This window comes from Ceratotherium simum, chromosome 15 (assembly GCF_057802395.1).
Source record: "Ceratotherium simum simum isolate JZ-2026a chromosome 15, ASM5780239v1, whole genome shotgun sequence".
Lineage (NCBI taxonomy): Eukaryota > Metazoa > Chordata > Mammalia > Perissodactyla > Rhinocerotidae > Ceratotherium > Ceratotherium simum.
In genome coordinates, this window is record NC_141914.1 from 36,896,059 (window position 1) to 36,916,872 (window position 20,814).

A 20,814-nucleotide genomic window follows, 5' to 3' on the forward strand; every position below is an offset into this window, starting at 1 on the left:
TCTTTTGCCTATAATAACTAGAGTGTAACTTGCTAACATTTACTGAGTCCCTATTACACACCAGGCAGAGTTTCCCTACTAGGACGTGTAGTCATCATCCTTTTGCATTTTGTTAGAAGGAACTGTAGAAAGATACAGAGACAAGTCCAAGCTGGTGAGTGGTAGAGCCAGGAGCCACTAATGTCGAGCTCCAGAGCCCACTGAGCTGTGGACCATAAGCCACGCAGCTTCTGCACAGCCCCCTCCATCTTCATGCTGCCAAACGCAGTGGGATTTAGCGGGGGCGGGGGAGTCTCAAAATTTAGTGTGATAGCTCACTAATGCCCTTTGTCAGAAATGAAAATTCCACCCTGATGACAGATCCTGATTTGTATTCTGATTCAGTTGGTCTGGGCAAGTTCTAGGAATTTGCATTTTTAACAAGACCCTGAGATAATTCTGACGCCCATGGTCCCGTCCAAGTCTTCAGTGACTGAAGACAACCCGTTACAGCAGACAATGGTCAAAGGAAGTGGTTCTTCAGAGGAGCAGAAACCAGAACTGAAATAGATGAAGGAGAGGAAAGGGGGGGGGGGGGTAAGACAGCCACAAGTGAGAGCTGAGCAGCAGGTCTGGGTGATCCGCCTAGAACTTCTAGATAGCAGGTTATAGCCACAGCTGCCGTCAGAGTTTTCAGCCCCAAATCTCTTTCTGAACACACCCGGCTCTGGCTGCCAAAAACAATATGGTTCCTGACACCTCTTTGTCCATCTCTACCCAGTGCCATATGCAAACAAAAAAAAAGGCACTCGCTTAGTATTAGCTGACCAAATGGATGAACACACTAAAAGGGAACAGACAACGTCCCCTCAACTAGATAACCAAGCCTAATCCCAAGAGCCAAGACTGATCATAGTTTTAATTCATTCTTGCAAAAAAGTGGGAAACAAGGGAGGGAGGGAGGGAGGAAGGAAGGACAGATGGACGGAAGGAAGGAAGGAAGGAAGACCAGTTAATTGCCCCCCAGGGAAATGCATACACACAGATTCTCCACCACACTCAGTGGTCAAGATATTTATTTGCCCTGGGCTGACTTATAATAATCCACTTTGTTCATCTTTCAAATTATGAAGAACTTCACAGTATCTTCCTCATGTTTTTTTATACCCCTTTGGCTTGGGCATGTTTAATATTTCATTGCGAAGCAGCGAGGAACCAGGACTGTGTTTTTTCTCCTTGATGTGCCCTTAGCCTACTCTCAACAAAATGTTTGCAGGGTTTGTGTGCTCGCTCTTTAAAAGTTGGAAAGGGAAATTCTTGAGAAAACAAGTTGCCAATACGTGACCCCAGCAGACTCTGGGGCTGACATTTGCAGAAGCTCTTGCTCCCTATTTGACTTCCCAAACTTTGTAAGAGAAGAAGTATGTAAACCAACCCACCGTTTTACTTCCTTAAGATGATTAGAGTTGGACTCCTTTGGCAAAGAGAGCTTTGCAAGTCTTTGCTGCTTTTGAAGGACCTGGAATATCTTATTGATATCAAATGTCTCCTGCCTTGCATTTATGAAGGTGATGACAATGACTGCTGCTGTGGTGCCCCTAGAAGGTAAAGAATTTACCCTGATGGGTTTGTCCCCTTGGTGCCAGCAGAATCCTTTTACTAGATGGAGGGGTAAACAGAGCAGACTCTCCTAGCCTATCCAGGGAGTGACTATGGCATCACTGCCACCACATTCCCATCACCCACATACACGCCAGCTTCCCACCAGTGAAGAGTTGAGATAGTTGGCCTTCTCATTCCCCCGAACTGATAACATCCATTGGCAGGAGATTTTAAACATAGTCATTCAGGATGCTACTTCCTCTGACTTCTCTGGCCTCCTCATCCCTGCTCTTTATTTTTGGATTTGCAGAAATGTCAGGATGGCCAGGTATCAGTGACAGGAAGTTTGGGACTGCAAAATAATTCCTGGGGTATGTGTAACTCTGAACGCCTCAAAGGCTCTGCTTTCACTGAGCCTTAACGGGGTGAGTGAACAGCTAATCCCTTGATTCAATGAAATCTATTTCTGATGGTAAGGGACCCAGGGGCCAAGGAGAGGCCACAGTCATCACGCTAACCCATGTACCATTTTCCACCTCACAGAGTGTACTCATCAGACTTCACCAGCCAAGTTTCCACCATGATAAGCCTCCTACCCATTAGGGAATGTATCCACAAGTCATCATTTTCCCTGCAACCTTTCGGATTCCCTCAGCCTCAGGCTCTGTCCCCTGTGAGAGCCATGGAGGTACTAAGACAATGGGAGTCACTGAGATGTGTTTTGGACAAGGGGCCTACGCTCTTTTTAATTCCCCAATCTACCATAATTTTTCAGAACAATCCAAATTTCAAATAATCTGTCTTATTGTCTCCTCTCTGTCTTTTTATCTCCATAAGCTGCCAAAGTGACTTAGACCTGCATTATCTAATATGGTAGCCATTAGCCACATGTGGCTCATGTGCACATGATGTGGTGCTAATCTACACTGAGAGATGCTGTCAGTGTAAAATACACACCAAATTTCAAAAATGTAGTATGAAAAAATTTAGAACATCTTAATAGTTTTTCTATTAAATACATGTTATAGCGATAATATTAATTATTATTATTAATTAATTTAATTAATAATTAAATATATTATTAAAATTAATTTCATGTTTCTTTTTGCTTTTTTAATGTGGCCACTAGAAAATTTTCAATTGATTTCTATTAGATAGCACTGGCCCAGACATCCAAATATCTCAGAGTCCAAATGACTGCTGCTTATATGTGGAAGGGGCACAAAAATCTTTTGTCCAACTATGCTCTTAGAGTTCTAGTTCAGGAAAGAGTAGCCACGTGTCCACACTGCTATCATCTCCTCTTCACCCCGCACCTCATGGGAAGGACCCCCAAGAGGGAGGCTGTCAGAAACGCCATCATCACTTCCAGAGGTTGCAATTCCCATCTCCACCCCCCTCTTCAGAACAGAAGACTCATTTTGCCATAATTATTACCAAGAAAGGGTTTGAACCATTGTAGCACTGGTTTCCAAACTTTAAATGAAATAAACCAATGAATTTAAGTACACTCAGCTCAGTGCCTGACAGAGAAAAGCATAGCAGAGGGTGAATCTTGACTCCCTTTTTAATTCCCAGGTAGAGACACATGGTCAGAGTCTTTACCAGCATTGCCTTTTCAAAACTGAACAGCAAAGGAACTCTCAACTCTCCCTTGCTCCTTTGTGTATTTCCCAAGGGATTACATTGTCAAATTAGGAAGCACATGCTTAACTAATAATTGTAAAGGCTGGTCTTTGTGAAAAGAAGCTTTGCAAAACCTGGTTATGAAAAAATCAAAGATAATCAGAAGTACAGAGGAGAGGGCCTGTGCACATATCCCAGAGAATTAAAAAACCAGGAGCCAGTAACAGCAGCATGGGGGGGGAGTGACGAGGAGATAGTGAAGTACAAATCGTGCCAAGCAACACGTGATTGCTTTTTTTCTTTTCTTTTTTTTTTCCTGACAGAAGAAAATTAGTGCTTCAAAGGAACACAAGTAGATGGAATGTTTTCTTCAATTCTAAAGAAGCATTTGACAGATGTCACATGAATCTTATTCAGAGGATTCTCTGAAACTTGCTCAGAGAGGGAGGTGGGTGCAGTCTGGGAGCAGGAAGCGCTTCTGCCTGGAGAAGCCGTGCAGGCTGTGTAGGCCCAGGGGACAGAGGCCTCTGAGGTTCTGCATGTCTCCCACCGTGTCCCCACAGGGGTGCCTAACCAAGACCTTCAACCTTAATATGTCTTAAACTAAAAACTGAAAACTAAATCCACAACTAGAGTTTAAATGTTAAATTCCCAAGACATTATTTCAGCAGGGAGTCCTTGCCAACCGTAGAGTAAGCCCATATCCTTGACTTGCTCTCTACTTTTCAGTAGCGGGCTGCTGACTGGATTCACTCCTCTGCCAAGTGCAAATATTACAGAAGCTCTTCTTTGCCCTGTAACTTGCTTCTGGACTTTCTGTCCCCACCATTAGCTTATATTTTCCTCACCATACACAGCACATGCTCAAAAACAAGCTTCTTCTCTGAACTATACCTCCTAATGTTGAAAAAAAAAATTCATAAGTTTTCTTTTGTAGAGTTTCCATATCAAGAAAAGGAATTAATATGCACTAGCTGAAAATTCACCGTATGAAATTTCAGTTCTCTTTTAGCCACATATTCCAGTAAGTGAGTTTCTGGGTTTTTCTTTTCCCCCTGCACAAATCTGAATCAGCTCCCTTGTTTCTGTCACTCCCCCCACCCCAGCCCAATTAGCCTGGTTATTTCTAAAGTCCACCACCTGCACGTAAAATACTGGCATGGGGCCTGAGAGGGGAAGGGGCATTACACGACCAAGTTTGAGGAGGAAAGATGAGTCCAGTTTTAGGTCTGAAACTCAGGGTTGCTTCTAAAGATATACATTGTGGAGACATCAGCCTCTAGATGCTAGTAACAACTAAGGAACTCATGATGTGAAGTGTAGGCTGCAGACTGGACTCAGGGCTAAGAAGTTCTGTCAGAGGATGGAGAGCCCAGGAGCATGGTGTCATGGGAGCCATTCTAACTGTGAGTTCTGAGGAGCAGGTAGCCAATAGTGCAGCAAAGGGATGTGCTGACAGGAGGATAGCAAAGTGTCCATAGAATGTGGTCATGAGACTCATTGACTTGGGGAGAATCATTTCCAGTGGAGTGATCCAGAAGCAGAAGCCAGAAGTTTAAATATATTTTTTATTATCTACTAAGCATGTTATCCAATGCTGCCAATTATTTCTACTGTTACGGATGATTAAGAGTTAATATATAACAGCATCTACCAACGTCAGTTTTCTGGTTTTGACAATGTACTATAGTTATGTAAGATGTTATCATTGGGGGAAGCTGGCTGAAAGGGACACAGGAACTCTCTGTACTATTTTTGCAACTTCTTGTGAGTCTTAAAATATTCCAAAATAAAAAGTATTTTTTTTAAAAAGAGTGAATATGGCGAGGCATTTCCAAAGACACACATTCAGCTCCACACACAGGCTTCTGCACTGTCACTGCTCAGACCCAGACACCCTCTTTCTTCAAAGGGCAGCGGCTGTCGCCTTGCACTCACCCTGAGCTATGGCCTGGGAGACAGTGAATATTGCAAGGAGTCAACTGGCATAGGCTCTACAAGCATTGGTGGCACTAGCCCCTAACCTTGGACCTTGTATCCAGCCTCTGTGGGAGCCTCCCTGTTCTCCCCTGTGAGATGGACTCTCAGGGTTTGGGGGATTTCAGTGAAAAGTGTGCTTCCCTTCCTTCCACATCCCACAGTCGTGACCGCTAACCAGGGATCTGCTTTCTGTCTCTTTCCCTTTCAGGATGCTTCCATTGCACACAGATTCCACATGATGAGAGAGAAACATCCTGAAAAATTCAACAGCAGGTAAGAAGGCCATGCGGCTGCAGCCCCAGCTGCCCTGCCGCCCGCCCCGCCCCGCGCGGCCGGCCAGTGCGAGGCCTCCACCTGCTCTCACCCGAGTGTTCTTGGCCTTCTTGGCCGGGCCGCCCAGGGACTTGGCTTTCCTGCCACGTTGCCGGAAGGAGGGCTTCCATTTCCAAGAAGAAAACAATGTCAGAAACCTGCCGCCGCCGGGCCTCCTGTCCCCTCCCAGAGGATGATGTGCAGAAGGAGGGAGTGGGGGCGGGAAGGAGGGCGTGGTGCACCCGCCTTGTGTGGAGGGGGAGGCATCTGTTCTTGGCTGACTGGAACCCCCTCCTAGGGCTCGGCCGCTTTCTCAAAACGTACAGCTCCCCCACTCCCAGCCCCGAGATTTCTCTGGGGAGAGGAAGGCAGGGCGGCAGCGGGCTCGGCTTCTCTGTCTCAAAGGGGAGGGGGCGGCAGCTCCGGAGCCAGGGAGTCGCCTCCGCCTCCCCCGACAGCAGAGGGCAGCAGAGGGAGACCCCTGCGGAGGCGGCGAGACCCGGAGCCCACCAGATCCCAGCCTCAGCCTGCACCCTGGGTGAAGTCTGGACGTTAGGTCCAAAAATGAAAGGAGAGAGAAAACCAGACCAATTGCAACAAAATCAAACCCTTCTTGCTGGCGGGAGGGAATTTGTGAGATGTGAGTTGTGACTGGCATGTAGCCAACCCTGAGATTGTTCAATTACCTTTCTCCCTTCTTCCTTTTTTCCTTCTCCATGGTTGATTTCCATCCTTTCTCTTTCCTCTTTGTCATACCACTACAAGGTGATCACTGGATCCCACCCCACCCTCAGGCAGGTGGGGAGGAGAGTGGATATTAATCTGCACTCAGAGTGAGCCTGAAGGACTTGACTTTGTTTGCTTCTCTTCAAAGCAGAAGTCTCTGTTATCTGCAGGCTTTCATTTAAAGCCAGCACCTCCGAAGAGCTCCATCGTTTCATTCCTACTCCTTGCCCCTGACCCCCCCCCACCCCCCGCCCCGCCTGGGAGGTTAACAGAGAACAAGAAACTCTTTTTAGGGATCAGAAACTGAACATAATGAAGCTGCTTCGGCTTCAGGAAAAGCGATCTGTGGGATCTAATAGCAGCTGAACTAACCTTATTAGGACGTGCATTCTGTCACAGGCATATTCCGTCTTTCTCTCACACACAGACTTGCACACTCACAAAACACTATTAATATGTGTACTTTCAGTCACTACTCCTACAGTAGTCACAAACTTACAAATCAATTGATGCTCTTCTCACAATCGCACAATTTCACTCCCTTATATACACAAAATCACTTTTTAAAAAATCCTCCTCCTCTTCCATCCGTTCCAGACTTTTCACACAGGTACCCTTATGCATACTCATGCACACATGCTTGTTAAGATGCCATATGCTTGTGAAATCCATGGGGGTTCTGTTCATTCATTCGGTGAATGTATCCTTTGAAAACCTACTACATCCCAGGCACAGCTGTGTAGGTGTTTTGGATAGACATGTGTTGGGGGCTCACAGTCCAGTGGTGGAGACAGACAGGAAGGCAGACGTGCATAGTGATTTGCATCGAGTGATGTGATTTGAGGTGACCTATGGGAACACAAAGCAAGGCCGTGGAACATGGTGTGGAGGGTCTTCAACTACAGAGACGCCCGAACCAAGACACAGAAAAGAAATATTTTCCAGGTTGACAAAAAAAGAAGGGCAACCCGGGGAGAAGGAACCAAACGTACAAAAAGATCCAAAGGAGTGAGAAAGAGCAGCATGCTTGGGGAAGGGCAAGCTCTTCAGTGAGGTCCCTTGTGTGGTCTCTTGGAACAGAAAGAAGCGAAAACTCTGTCGTTTGTAGACAGCAAGGAAGCAGAGGGAGAGAGAAATGTCTCCATATTCCAAAAATCAATAGACAGCTCACCATATGACATACATAGAGCAACCATCAATCATCCACATGATTGAGTATAACCAGAAAGATACCTCAGTCAGAAAGAAGTTGTAATTGTGCATTTCAGTGCAAAGTATGAACAAATTCACTGTGATCTGAATGACCGTTGTTCCTTCCCACTTCCGGTTCCCATTAACAAGACTACTCTTTGCCGTTAGATGCACACCTCAGCCTTCATTCACCTGGTTGAGGTCAAGGTAGTGTGGTCGCCTGGATAACAGACACAGTGATTTGCATGTAAATCCATGTGCCTGCTAATAAGTGAAGATAGAGTGGCATAGAGGTAGGCCCTGTTTCACAACGTCCCAGAACACTTCCTGTTAAGAACTTTGAATCCATACTGCTTCTACCCTGCCTGCTTGCTCATGTTGAAAATACCCAGGAGTGCCCAATTTGTCCACTGAGAGGCAGGCAAGCAGCCACTTTCTCCAGGCTTCCTTATTTAGCTTTGGAGATGGTTTTAAATAAGCAGGTGGTTGTTGCCATGGTTACCCCATTACACCAGCAGCTAAACTTAGGAAGGGCCACAAGGGATAGGAAGAAAGCTTGATACCCGGGATTTGGAAATGTAAACGATATTATCAAAGAAGGCCTTGGTTTACTCGGTTTTCCAAAGAGCAGTCCCTGCTTGGCTGGACGCCCTTACCGTTAATGCCCGGGAAGGGGCCCTTAGGGATAACCCTGAGGTTAAATCTAGGGAGTTGTAACTGTTTTGTTTTCTTTTGTTTTGAACAAGGGAGTGTGACTAGTCAGGGCTAGAATTTATCAGGAAACTTGATTCTTTCACATTGCTCATTCAGTTTTCTGAGCTGTTCTAACAAGAATTCTTAACCTGAAGTACAAGGGCTGCAGGAGCTCTGAGAACATCTTGAAATTATATGTAAGATATTGAATATATTTTTCTAGAAAGAGTGTCTGTAACTGTCAGGTTCATGAAGGGACTCATAACCCTCACATGGTTAAAAGTCACAGTTCTGAGGCCTCTTTGAGTCCTAAGAGGCATCAAATTATGACTCAACTGTTGGGGTTTCAGGAAATTCTTTCCCAGTGGCCTCTCTACACAGGTTGTTGCCAGGGAAGGTTGCACAAAACTAAGTTATGTTCCCTGGTGGAATGGCTTTGTTAATGGAGCGGGAACCAGACCCAGGGATGCAGGAAGATGAGCCAAGTGTGATGGGCAAGAAAAGAAAGACCTTTAATGGCAGAGATGGGGCTATTTTTGGTACATTCTACTTCCTAATCATTGATAGGCTAATTATTAATTGCTAATTTAGGAATGTTATGAAAATTATCATCTCATTGTTGGCATAAACAACAGAAGAGAGATTTAATTCAACTGAGATTCTAACATGTTAGTGTTCTAGGATACAAGGGTAAATAATACATGGTCCTTGACTTCAAGGAATTCATAGTTTAGCAAAGAAGGAAAAATAATCCTCAAATATTTTTTACAAAATGATATCACATACAAAGAGGTTACATTTTGAGGGTCATATAGTGTACATAAAGTTGTATAGTATAAGACACTTATTAATGGTTGTATCTCAACATTGCTTGTAAATGAATTGTTAAGAGTGTAGAAATAGTTATAAGGGAATCAAACTAAGAACTGTTATTTTTTGAGCTCCTCTACATGCCAGGTGATAAACTACATTCTTTAAATACATTGGATTATTTAAATCCCAAAACCACCCTACAAGGTAAATATTAGCATTTCCATTTTACAGATAAAGGAACTGAGGCTGGGAGAAGGCAAATCACCTAACCGAGGTTATACATCTTTTTAAGCAGTGGTGCTGATATGATTCTTTCTTTTTAAATTGAGATATAATTGACATAAAATATTAGTTTCAGGTGTACAATATAATGATTCAATATTTGTATATATTGTGAAATGATCACCACAATAAGTCTGATATGATTCTAATCTAGTCCTAATTCCAGAATTCAAACTCTGTTTACTGCACCTACTGTCTCCCATAGATTTCATTTAGCAAACACCTATTGTATATCAAACACTCTCTTGGGTACTTATTATACATGATCTCACTCAGTGCTCACAATAACATGCACGAGTATGTGCTACTGTCCCCATTTTAGAGATGAAGACATTGAGACTAAGGAGGGTGGAGCTTTTATCAGCTTCATCCACCTTTATGGATTGTTTCTGTGGGAAAATGCCTGCTGAGTTCTAAAGGGGGACCACAGGTACACCACCCACTCTTACATTGTGTGGTACAACTCTTCTCCCCATCTCAGTGTCCACAGCAAGGAGCAAGACCAGCTACATGATTTGCATGGCCCAGTGCCAAATGTGGGGCCCCTTGTTCAAAAATTATTAAGAATTTCAAGTTGGTGACAGCAGAGCATTAAACCAAGCCCAGGGCCCTTCTAGGTGTGGGACCCCATGCAACTACACAGATCTTGCTTCCGTGATCTGGCAAGGAGAGAGGAGTTAATAAAAAGAAGACACATTGGCCAGGGCTCATAAAGTGGGGAGTTTGCAGTAAAGGTGAAAGAATGGAGGAAAGTGTGTTTCAACTAGGGGAGGAAAGAGAGGAATTATCAGTCCCCCAAACGGGTAGTAGTCAGCATTAGCAGATGAACTGAGGATGCCACTAAAGTCTTCCAGATACCCAAGAACCAGTCCTCCATGAAGTTTCTGGATTAACTCTCTGTAAAGGTTTTTGTATATATGGAATATATACATAAAAGCTATCTAATTCCAGTGTCACTGTTAGTGAGTGTCCAGAAAGAGAAGTCTAACTATGGAATTTTTTCGTTGTTGGTCAGAGACTCAGAGCACTTGAGGAATGTGTTATTCTAAACCTGTTGAGTGCCATCCACTTGAATATGTCCCTCAGCAGTTTAGGCTGTGGCAAGATATTTCCTGTTAGGCCATTCAAAGGGACCGAAACAGTGCTTCATTCCTCCCAGAAGCTGACCACCTTTCCCAAAGGCCCTTGGGTAATTTACAGGCTCTGGAGTGTTAGCTTTCTTGGAGCCAGGCCCATAGAGTAGCTGATGAGGGGTTCCCCAGAAGCTCTAATGTAGGCTGAGTCCTTAAGAGATTGGAAATACATCTTGCAAATAACTAAGCACTTAGTAGATATTTATAGTATGAGGCAGCAGGGTATGGTCTAAGTTGGCATCAAAACTTGGCTCTGCCACTTACTAGCTGTGTGACCTTGGGCAAGTTACTTAATCTCTTTAATCCTTTGCTTCCTCCCCTGAAAATCTTGCAAGGTTGCTCTAAGTATTTAATGAGATCATATGTAAGTTCATGACACATAGTAGGTTCTCAATAACCATTTGTCATTGAACGTTGTTGAATGACAAGCATGAGGAAAGCATTGCCTTAAATTGCCAATAAAAGGCTTTTCTGATGGAGTGGCAAGTGGGATTCAGTTATTGTAGGGTCTTTGCTTCATTGACATGACATGGCCCTTGAACTGAAAAGTTGGAGGGCAACTGAAAGTTGGAGAAGACCCCAGCTATGATACATTAAATCTGTCCAAGTCCGTCTCTTAGGGGGTGGGAGGATGGCACCCATTAGTCAGGATTGGGTTAGATTCTATAGCACTGGAGCTATAGAGAAAATTCCTGTCACTGGCTCCATGGGTATCCAAGAGGCAGAGGTTTGGAGTCTGAAGACCAGAGAGTCTGAGTCCAAATGCCAAGTCGAGGGTAGAGGCAGGATCGAAGTAGGGGGTCACAGACCCCAGCTGACATGGTAATGGGAGGAACTAGGGCCATGGAGTACACAAATGGTGGGTAGGTGGGTGTCCCAGAACAGTCAGACAGCGGAAATGTGACTACCCCTCCTTCATTGATGCTCATTCCCCTCACCCACCCAACACCTCTTCCCCCACTTTTGGTGAACACAGAGATGTTCTGTAGGAGGTGAAATAGATCAAATCATACAATTCTGGAAATGAAAGGGCCTCCTCTCTTGAATACCTGTGGTATGTTCTGCAGTCACAGCATAAATGGTATCACCATTTACATAAGATTTTCTTTTTTTTTAATCTAAAAATGAAACCATTCTAAGTTATTCTTTCCAGGAGCCCTGTGAGGTAGCCCAATGTTACAGCCCAGATGTTTGACTTTCCTAAAGCATAAAGGGATGACAGCAGCAGATACAGAGAGTTACAATCCTCGCCATTGGAGTCTTCATTCTGTGCCCTGAATTGGGTTTTGCCTCTCCTCATCTAACACCCAGCACTCCTAGGTACCCAGACGTCCAAGCTGTCTGCACCTGTTTCCCTCTATATATCAAACTATTTTTTTCAAATATTTGGAATTCAGAAAAGCCCCAAATGAAGTTGATTGTGGCATTTTCTATTTTTATTCTTACTCCTTGAGGTATTTACAAAGGAAATGCAAACCTTATGCTTTGTGTTCAAGTACCTCTGGCTCTTCAAGTCAGTTCTGACAGAACAACTTACTTAATTACTTGAGTGTTTATATACTAGCCCACAAAAATGTTTTATCCCTCACCCTCCCCACCCGTACTGGGGAGAGATGCAAGAATAAAATGAATGAAATATGGGTTCATGTTTTTTTCACCAGGCGTTCATCATTACGCAACTGCAAAGCCCAGGTTTTTTTTTGGCTGTCTTATTTGTTTACAGTCAGCCCTTGATTATTTGCAGAAACGAGGGAACAGCACCACAAATCATTTAAAACTGTGGATGGTCAAAGATTTTAGGAGGCTGTTATTAATATTCATGTGCAGGTTTCTCTGCCTTAAAGATTCACAATATTTTAAATAATATGATGAAATCACATTGACTCTTAACATTTCCTTCATTTTCCTCCTGGCTCCCCAGTCCATGTTGGAATGGACAGCCGAACTTCTCAGACTGAAACACACAAGCAGCCTGTATCTCAAGGCTCCCTACAAAGTTGATGTTTCCCCAGAAGTGTTCCTTACTGTAGCTTACCAGGCCTTTTTTTCTAGCCCCTGCCAGGCTAGAACAAGAACGATATGATTCATGTCAACAAAGAGTGGAATCAGTTTGTGATACTATCAGAAGGAACTTGAAAGCAAGCTATGTTTTTAAGTCTTTATAAGGCCAGATATCAATATTTATTGATTGATTGATCTCTGGAACTGCTTCCATCAAAGAGCTCAAGATGTAGAATATAATCAAGTTCAGAAGAGTTAAGGTCAGCATGATAACCTCATGAAAGAAAATCAAAAGGCAAATTCAAAGTGAGGTAGGAGCTGGCTCGTTCTTCAAATGGGTGTTGACAGTCTGGATGCTTTCCAGGAGGGAGAGATCGGGAAAGTGCTGGAACGTGAAACCATGTCTTCTAAGGAAGGGCTGAGTTTTGGATTGTTTCCCAAGAAAAGACTTAGGGAGAAATGATTAGTGGCCTCAAATATTTGAAAAGTGTTTCCATAAAGGAGGGATTGGGTTATTTTGCATGGTAAGTCAGTGGGAAAAATGACTGGATGGACCAATTTGAGCCCCAAATAAAGGACATCAATTCCACCAATTAGACCCATCCTCAGTGCAAGGGGCTATTGGGGGGAAAGGGGTGGTGAGTTTTCACATTTTATGCTCAGGCAGGTCTGGACAATCATTTGAGGCTCCAGTGGAGCCAAATGCCCAAGAGTGCACGTTCTTATTAGAACCTGGGTTCAAATGCTGGAGTTGTTACCAACCACTTACGTGTGACCTTGACCAAGTTACTCTTCTAAACCTCCGTCTACTCACCTGTAAAATGGGAATAAAATACTACATTAGTTCCCTATGGCTGCTGTAACAAATTACCACCAACTTAGTGGCTTAAAACAACACATATTTATTAGGTTACAGTTTTGGAAGTCAAAAGTCTGAAATAGGTCTCACTGGGCTAAAATCAAGGTATCATCAGGGTTGCATTCCTGTCTGGGACTCTGCGGGAGAATCCATTTCCTTGCCCTTTCTTGCATCTAGAGGCTGTCCACATTCCTTGGCTTGTGCCCCGCTTCCTTCTTTAAAGCCAGCAATGGCCTGTCAAGTCTTTCTCACATTTCATCCTTCTGACAGTCTCTCTTCTGCCTCCCTCTTCCACTTAAAAGGACCCGTGTGATTACACTGGACCCACTCAGATAATCTAGGATAATCTCTCCATGTCAAGGTCAGCTGACTGCCAATTTAAACTCCATCTGCAGCCTCAATTGCCCTTTGCCATGTAACCTGACATTTTCATATCCACAGGTTCCGGGGATTAGAACATGGACATCTTCAGGACGGTATTCTACCTACACAAGTACCTTACCTTGTAGAGTTATTTTGAAGATCCAGTGAAATAATGCATTTAAAGTGCTTGTTACAGAGGCTTGGCACATCATTGCTAGCTATTATTATTAATATTATTAATATTCTTATTATTACAAAGACAGATCCTACATCAGATAACAGTAGTATTAGATGACTCAAAGGCCCTTAAAACTCTGAGATTTGATGATTCTCTAAGAGGACAGATAAATACCTATTGGTAATAGGGTATGAGTCATCAATGTAGCAATATATGGCATGTTTTTTCTTCATTTATCCTAATAAAGCTTTTTCAATAAAATGCCAATACATTTATCATTATATAATTTAACAGTACATCATCATACAGTATGATTACATAGTATATTGCAATATCATTATAAATAATTTGTAAAGTTCAGAAAAGTTAAAGTAAGAAAAACCAATCACTCCTAGACCTATCAGAAACACAATATTGCCATTTTGGTGCATTTCAGCAGTTTCTTGATATACATATTTTAAAATATTTGTGATAATATGTTTTTATAAAGTTGTATGTACTATTTTTAAGCAACTTTTCTTTATATAAGTAATTAAGGCTTATTGTAGAAAAGTAAATCATATTGTCCCCCCAAGAAATAAACACTTTTAGCATTATAACGTATTTTTCTTCAGCACTTTCACTGCACAATTTTATTTGCTTGAGATCACAGTGTATACACTGATGTAAAACATTATTAACATAGTAGCAACTACAGGTTATGGAAGGCAAATGATATAAAGGAGCTGACTGGAGTAAGTTTATCTGCAGTGGGAGTTTTAGTAGTCTTTTCCAATTAAAAAAAAAAATCCCAATGATTTTGTTCAGTCAGTATGAGAGTTTTAAAGATATCATTACTCAAGTCCCTTTGCAAGTGAAATAACTATTCGATATGTTATGTAGCTCTACTTTTGTGGAGAGTAAATAGAAAGATTTGATTCTCTTAGCACAGTTCCCAGTCCTGTATATAGTTTTGCTGTATCTGAAAAAGACCAGTTTGTGTTTCTTGTAACCATCAGAGGTAGCAAGAGTTGCCATCTGAACTCTGCAGTGGCGTAGTTTTTTAAGCAAGCACGACTATCAGGGTGTTTATTCAAGTGCTTAGAAAGGCGGTATTCCCAATATAATCAGCATTGCTACAACTCATACAAACAATAGCAGCCATCATTTATTGAATGCTTTCAAGAATTTCATGTACATTATTTTTTTTTTTTTGAGTTTGAGAATTACTTTTTTTTCTCTTGAGGATGATTGGTGCTGAGCTAACATCTGTTGCCAATCTTCCTCTTTTTCTTTTTTTCTCCCCCAAGCCCCAGTACATAGTTGTATATCCTAGTTGTAGGTCCTTCTAGGTCTTCTATGTGGGACGCTTCCTCAGCATGGTTTGATGAGCAGTGAGTAGGTCCCCGCCCAGGATCCAAACCAGTCAACCCTGGGCCGCCAAAGCGGAACGCACGAACTTACCCACTACACCAAAAATAGGGCCGCCCCCCCCCATTTTTTTTTTTTTTTGCTGAGGACGATTCACCCTGAGCTAACATCCTCATGTACATTATTTTTAACTGGCACAACTTTCTAAGTATAAGATAAATATTATTGATCCATTTTACAGATGAGAAAATTGAGGCTCAGAGAGATTATGCCACTTGCTCAAGAACATACAACTAGTTAGCAGGGGAGCTGCTATTCAAACCTAGGTCTGTCTGACTCCACAGCCTCCACCCATCCTGCTACACTTCCCTGCCTCCCTGAATGCCCAGTTTGGTGCCCTGGGACCAAAGAAGCACCCAAGAAAGAGACCAGAGAAGAGCCACAGAGAAAATTAATGGGACCCATGAGGAAACTTTAAATACACAAAAATCATTTTTTTTTCCTGGAGAGGAGAGCAGAGAATGTATTGGCAATGGGCCTCAAGTGTGTGAAGGATTCACAACAGGAAATAGTAACCACACCTCCTTATGCTTCATCTGGGCTCAGGAAAGAATGAGAGGGGGAATGTGCTTCTACAGTGAAGAATTGCCATTTGGGATGGGAGGAAGAATCTGCTGGCTTGGAGACATATTTAAGGCTAAAATGAGTTATTGAGAGAAGTTATGGAATGTCTTGCAAAGGTTTCTAAAAACAGAAGATGGCCTCATTCATCTGGGATGGCTAATACATCATCTTCTCTAAGCCCAGGAGTGAGCCCAGGGCACCCACCAAATGGGAGCCCTCTGCCTCTCTCCCCACAACTGACTGGGTGTCCCCCATGAGACCTCTTACCTCCTTTGTTCCTCAGTTCCCAACTGGTCCCCAAGATGGCCTGTCCTCAGGATGTCCTCAGCAGCCCCCTGGCCCATCTTGCTGCTTTGCCCTCTCAGGGCCACCCTACCTGGAGCTGTCTGTGCTTTTTGTCCTGTTGCTGCCACACAAGAACCTGCTGCCACAAGGTATAAATTTTATAGAATTTAAAGTCACCTGCTTTGCATTCAGCGCCCTTTATAAAATTCTCCTCCTCCAACGCCATCCAGTCTTATCATTTTCTTCCTCCATTACTCTCACCTCCCCCACACATGCCCTTAACTCCTCAGTCTAGTATGATATCTCCTTCTGGGGCCTAATCATCACCTATTACTAGTGGCAAAATGCGGTCCAAAATATTCTGAACACTCCTTACCCAACCAACCCCAGCCCTGGCCTCTATTTTCTCTTAGAATCCAGCTACAAGGTTTTTGAGATATTTTCTCCCACTTTGATTTTTCGTCTTTGTCTTCTATACAGTCATTGTTTTGGTGCTAAACTGTGATCGCCCCACCTCATTCTTAACCTTGCTCACTCAGAGAAGGGTCCAAACCCTGTTTGGGACCCACCGACCTAAAACCAGAAGGGTGGTGCCGAGCGTGTTCCCTCATTCAACCAAAACACTTTGAGCATCTATTTTGTGTTAGCGTCACGTCAGAGCCGAGAGGAAATACGGATTTCCACAGCTCCTGTTTCCAAAAGTGCATGGTTCTAGCTGGGAAGATGAGCTTGTACAGAACCTATTATCAACTGGATTAATTTCCTAGGGCTGCCGTAACAAATTACCACAATCTGAGTGGCTTAAAACAACAGAAATTTATTCTTTCACAGTTCTGGAGACTAGAAGTCAAGGTGTCAGCAGGGTTGATTCCTTCCCCAGGCTCTGAGGGAGAATCTGTTCCATGCTTCTCTTCTTGCTTCTCGTGGTTGCCAGCAATCCTTGGCATTTCTTGACTTGTAGCTGCCTCGCTCCAATCTCTGCCTCCGTCTTCACATGGTGTTCTCCCTCTGTGTCTCTCTGTCTCTGTCCAAATTTCTCTCTTCTTATAAAGACACCAGTCATTGGATTTGGCCCACCTTAATCCAATATGATCTCATCTTAACTTGATTACATCTGCAAAGACCCTATTTCCAAATACAATCACATTCACAGGTACTAGGGTTAGGACTTCAAGATAAATTTTTGGAAGACACAATTCAACCCACAACACCAACTCTCCCTCAGACCCTCACAAAGGAAGAAATACAATATAATATGGTGAGCTTTGTTTTAATAAGGGGACATGAATAGTGAATGTGTTGTGGGAGCACCTAACTGAGAAAATGGGATTAGACTTCAGAAAGAAGTTTACATTTGAGAGCAAGCTTGAGAGAGGAATGGGAATTCACCAAGGAAAGAAGCAGCCTGGGCAAAGGACAGAAGTGTGAGAGCATGCTGGATGTGAGAGTAAGGCAAGCGGTTCCAAGGTGAGGTAGAAAGGCGAGTGGGAGGGAGCTACAGCAAGTTCTTGGTCCTCTGCCCAAGAGTTTGCACTTTCTCCAATGGGTGAGTGAGTGGACAGTGAGGTAGTCCCTTAGCAAATGGTTTTGGAATAGATCGATGAAGGAAGGAATTATCTTTCAAAGTATTTCCAGAGCCAAAATTTCAGGGCTCCTAGAAACACTAGGACCTTTACGTACTGAGCCTTGCTGGAGTGTTCGAATAGTACGAGGTGTAGGTTGAACAGAGACCCAGGGAGAGAGGGAAAGAGGTGACTCCCAAGAGGAAACAGAAAGGAGAGGCGATGTCAGGAGAGAGAGAAGGAGAGCCAGCTCTGCCAGCCTGGGGGAGTTAGTACATACCAGGGCCAGAAAAACTATGGAACCAACCACACAGCTTTCTTACAAACCCTGAGCTTTGATGCATGGTATCTGGTTGTAGAAGTAGAAATCCATGTTGAAAAAAAAAATCCACATGACATTCTCTCTTCCTCGTCGCCACGATTTCAGACTCTCTCATGCGGAAGTTGACTTAGGTGGCTTTTAAACTTAGCTTTAACGTGGTTTTTGTTTGGTTGGTTGGTTGATTAGTTGGTTGGTTGTTTTTAGCTCCAGAGAACAGAATATCAGAGTTTGTTAACTCTCTATTGTACTTTACTAATTAGGACTTGGGGAAATTATTGTCCTTTTGCATAGGGGCGTTTTTGTGACACAACAGAGTTCTGCTCTGTATTTAGAGCTGATGTGATTAGCATATTCACTCCAATATATTTTCCTTAAACTATTCACACTTGCACGTTTTCTTAAAAAGAGATTGAAAAGCAAGATGGAAGAGTAGTAGATATTCTCAAGAAAGATTCAAGTGATTACTTTTAATTCCTCTTTTAAATCAACACTTACTAAAGAAAATTTTAATGCACTTATTATTTCACCAAAGCAAAGTTTGAAAGCTGTCTTTTGCTGTACTTTTCAGGACACTCGTAACTCTCTTTAGTGAAATAAGTGAATTATCTCTCAAGAAACCCTGGGCAAATGGCTTTACAACTCCCTATGTCAGGCTGTGTCACCCTTATGTGAAATGTAGATACTAATCCCTGGGTTTCGATGCATTCGAAATCAGAAGAACTGACTTTCAGCTCCCAGCCTGTCTCTTACTTAACTGGTATCCTTGGGGAAGTTACTCACTTCTCTGATTCTTAATTTTCTGGTGTGTAAAATGGAAATTACAACGATCTCACAAGATGCTCATGAGTATTAGAGTAGATAAATGGATTTGAAATGTTTCAGATGTTGGTATCATGCTATTAATTACTGCAGGAATTTGTGAGGAGAACATGCGGCAGTGTATGAGTGAGTACGTTGTAGAATCTCTAATTTAAATCTACAGTGTTGATTCTTATTTATAATAATAACTTATAGAATCTTACCTTTGGACAGGCCTCTAGGTTTCAGCCCCCTTCCCAGTATAAGCATATCTTCTATAAACACCTCTCTGAGGGGGGTCATCAAATCTCTACTTTGAAGATTAGAAATCTCTACTTTGAAGATTGTGGAATTGTTTAAATTTTTTTTTTTTTTTTTTTTTTTTTGCCCTTACCACTTTACATTTTACTAAGAAAGCATTTTCTGGATCTTTTAATGCTCTTGAATCAAAGAGGGGCTCTCTTCATTTCAAGAATGTACTTAAACCCTCAAATTGCTAAAGCATCAGCGACTTACATAATTGCTGAATATTCATGTTTATTGAACCTACACTGAGATTGAAATTCCTCACTGTCTAGTAACAAAATGTTTTCTATTCTGTTGAATGAAGAGTCTCTTTAATCTTGAAAGTGGACCTTTTTGGAGAGCATTTCAAAGTGCCAATCAAGCCAAGTACCCTACCTTGCCTTTGAACTCAATGAGCTGAAAGTGTGTGTGTGATCTCCAGCTTTGGGTTACCACAGGTCAAGAGGGGGTAGAAACGTTTTGGATAAATTAAAACCCCAAACTGCTGGTCTTAGTGAAACTTTTATTGGAGCTGTCAACACAGAGCATTCTAATTAATCAAGTTCTCCCTTTCCTTTTCTGTATCACCTTGCCCTTGAACTTGGGCAGGGAGAGGGATGGAGGCTGCTCATACTCAGGGTTTTGGCAGTCATGTGAAGGGCTGGGGTGAAGATAATACAACAGGATGCCCTCTGATTTGAGCTGACGGCCTGGTTCATGATTTGTGCTTATATCTTATTCCCTACCCAACTGGTGATGAGTGTACTAAAGAAACATGAAATAGTCAACAGTAAGTCGATGAGTTAGAAAAGAAGAGATTTGAGGACTGGATAATTTGTCCCTTAATAATCAAGACTTGATAGTATAATGTTAACATTTACAATAAGCACCTGTTAGTGCAAAGTGGAAAATTCAGAGGAAAGGTAAACATGAGCTTAAGTTACTTCTCCAAGTTCATTACTTGGTGTTCCATGATTGCTGAATAGTTGATAAACCTACAAGGTTGTGCCTGATTTATAAACACAGAGAAACTGAAAATATTTTTCCCCAGAAAATGTGGACTTGGGACTATATTTTATTTCTGTGCACATGATCTTTGCAAATAGCAACAGCTTCAGCTCTTACCCTGCTGCAGCTGGTCAGCCCTTGAAATCAAACACATATTAGGACTCACAATCAAAGGTACCAACAGCTCAGGTGGGAAGGATCACATTGGGATGGAAGTGGGGAAACGTTTTTGAGGCAGCGTCTAGGAAAATTCCCAGGAGGGAATTACAAAGGTCTATATGAGAGGTCACAAATCCAAATGCTAGCAGAGGCCAGGCAGTTAATGTAAATAAGGGAAGTGGGTGGATATGAGGCTTTAAGGAGTGGTGGGGACTCTAGCAAAGTGGAGAGCATGTGCCTTGTGTAATGGGAACAGCCAATATTCAGCTCCAGCCAATTGTTGCCAGGTTGGAAAGCAACCTAGTATTAACAGATCTAAATTCTCAAGAGAAGCTGGGCTCCAGGTGTGTACATAAAATCTTCCAATTTTAAACACCACTGTGCAAGTCAAATAAACACACTTCCAGGCCTCATAAGATCCGTGGGTCTCCAATTGTCACACTAATGCCCAGGAAATATTACCCTAGGGATGGGATGGGGGCCAATTATTTATTTTTCTTGCTTGACCTTGGTCACAAATTATTGGTGCTGAGAATGAGCCGGCTTGAGGAAACTTAAGAGGCCAGTGTATTTGCGTTGATGAAGGGTTCCTAGATGTCCTAAAAGAAATGATCCAGAATGAAAAGGGACTCAGAAGGTCAAAGAGAACATAAAGCAAAGTCAGAGTCTGGTTTATAAATAGA

General features: G+C 42.7%; 1 protein-coding gene across 1 annotated transcript in view; it reads left to right on the forward strand.

The window, feature by feature from the left end:
- DGKG (diacylglycerol kinase gamma) overlaps positions 1-20,814 on the forward strand; it is a 156,441-nt gene that overhangs the window by 63,946 nt on the left and 71,681 nt on the right. Inside the window, exon 19 of the mRNA XM_087439893.1 lies at positions 5,396-5,460. Coding sequence (XP_087296019.1) covers positions 5,396-5,460 — 65 coding nt within the window. The remainder of the gene's footprint in view (positions 1-5,395; positions 5,461-20,814) is intronic.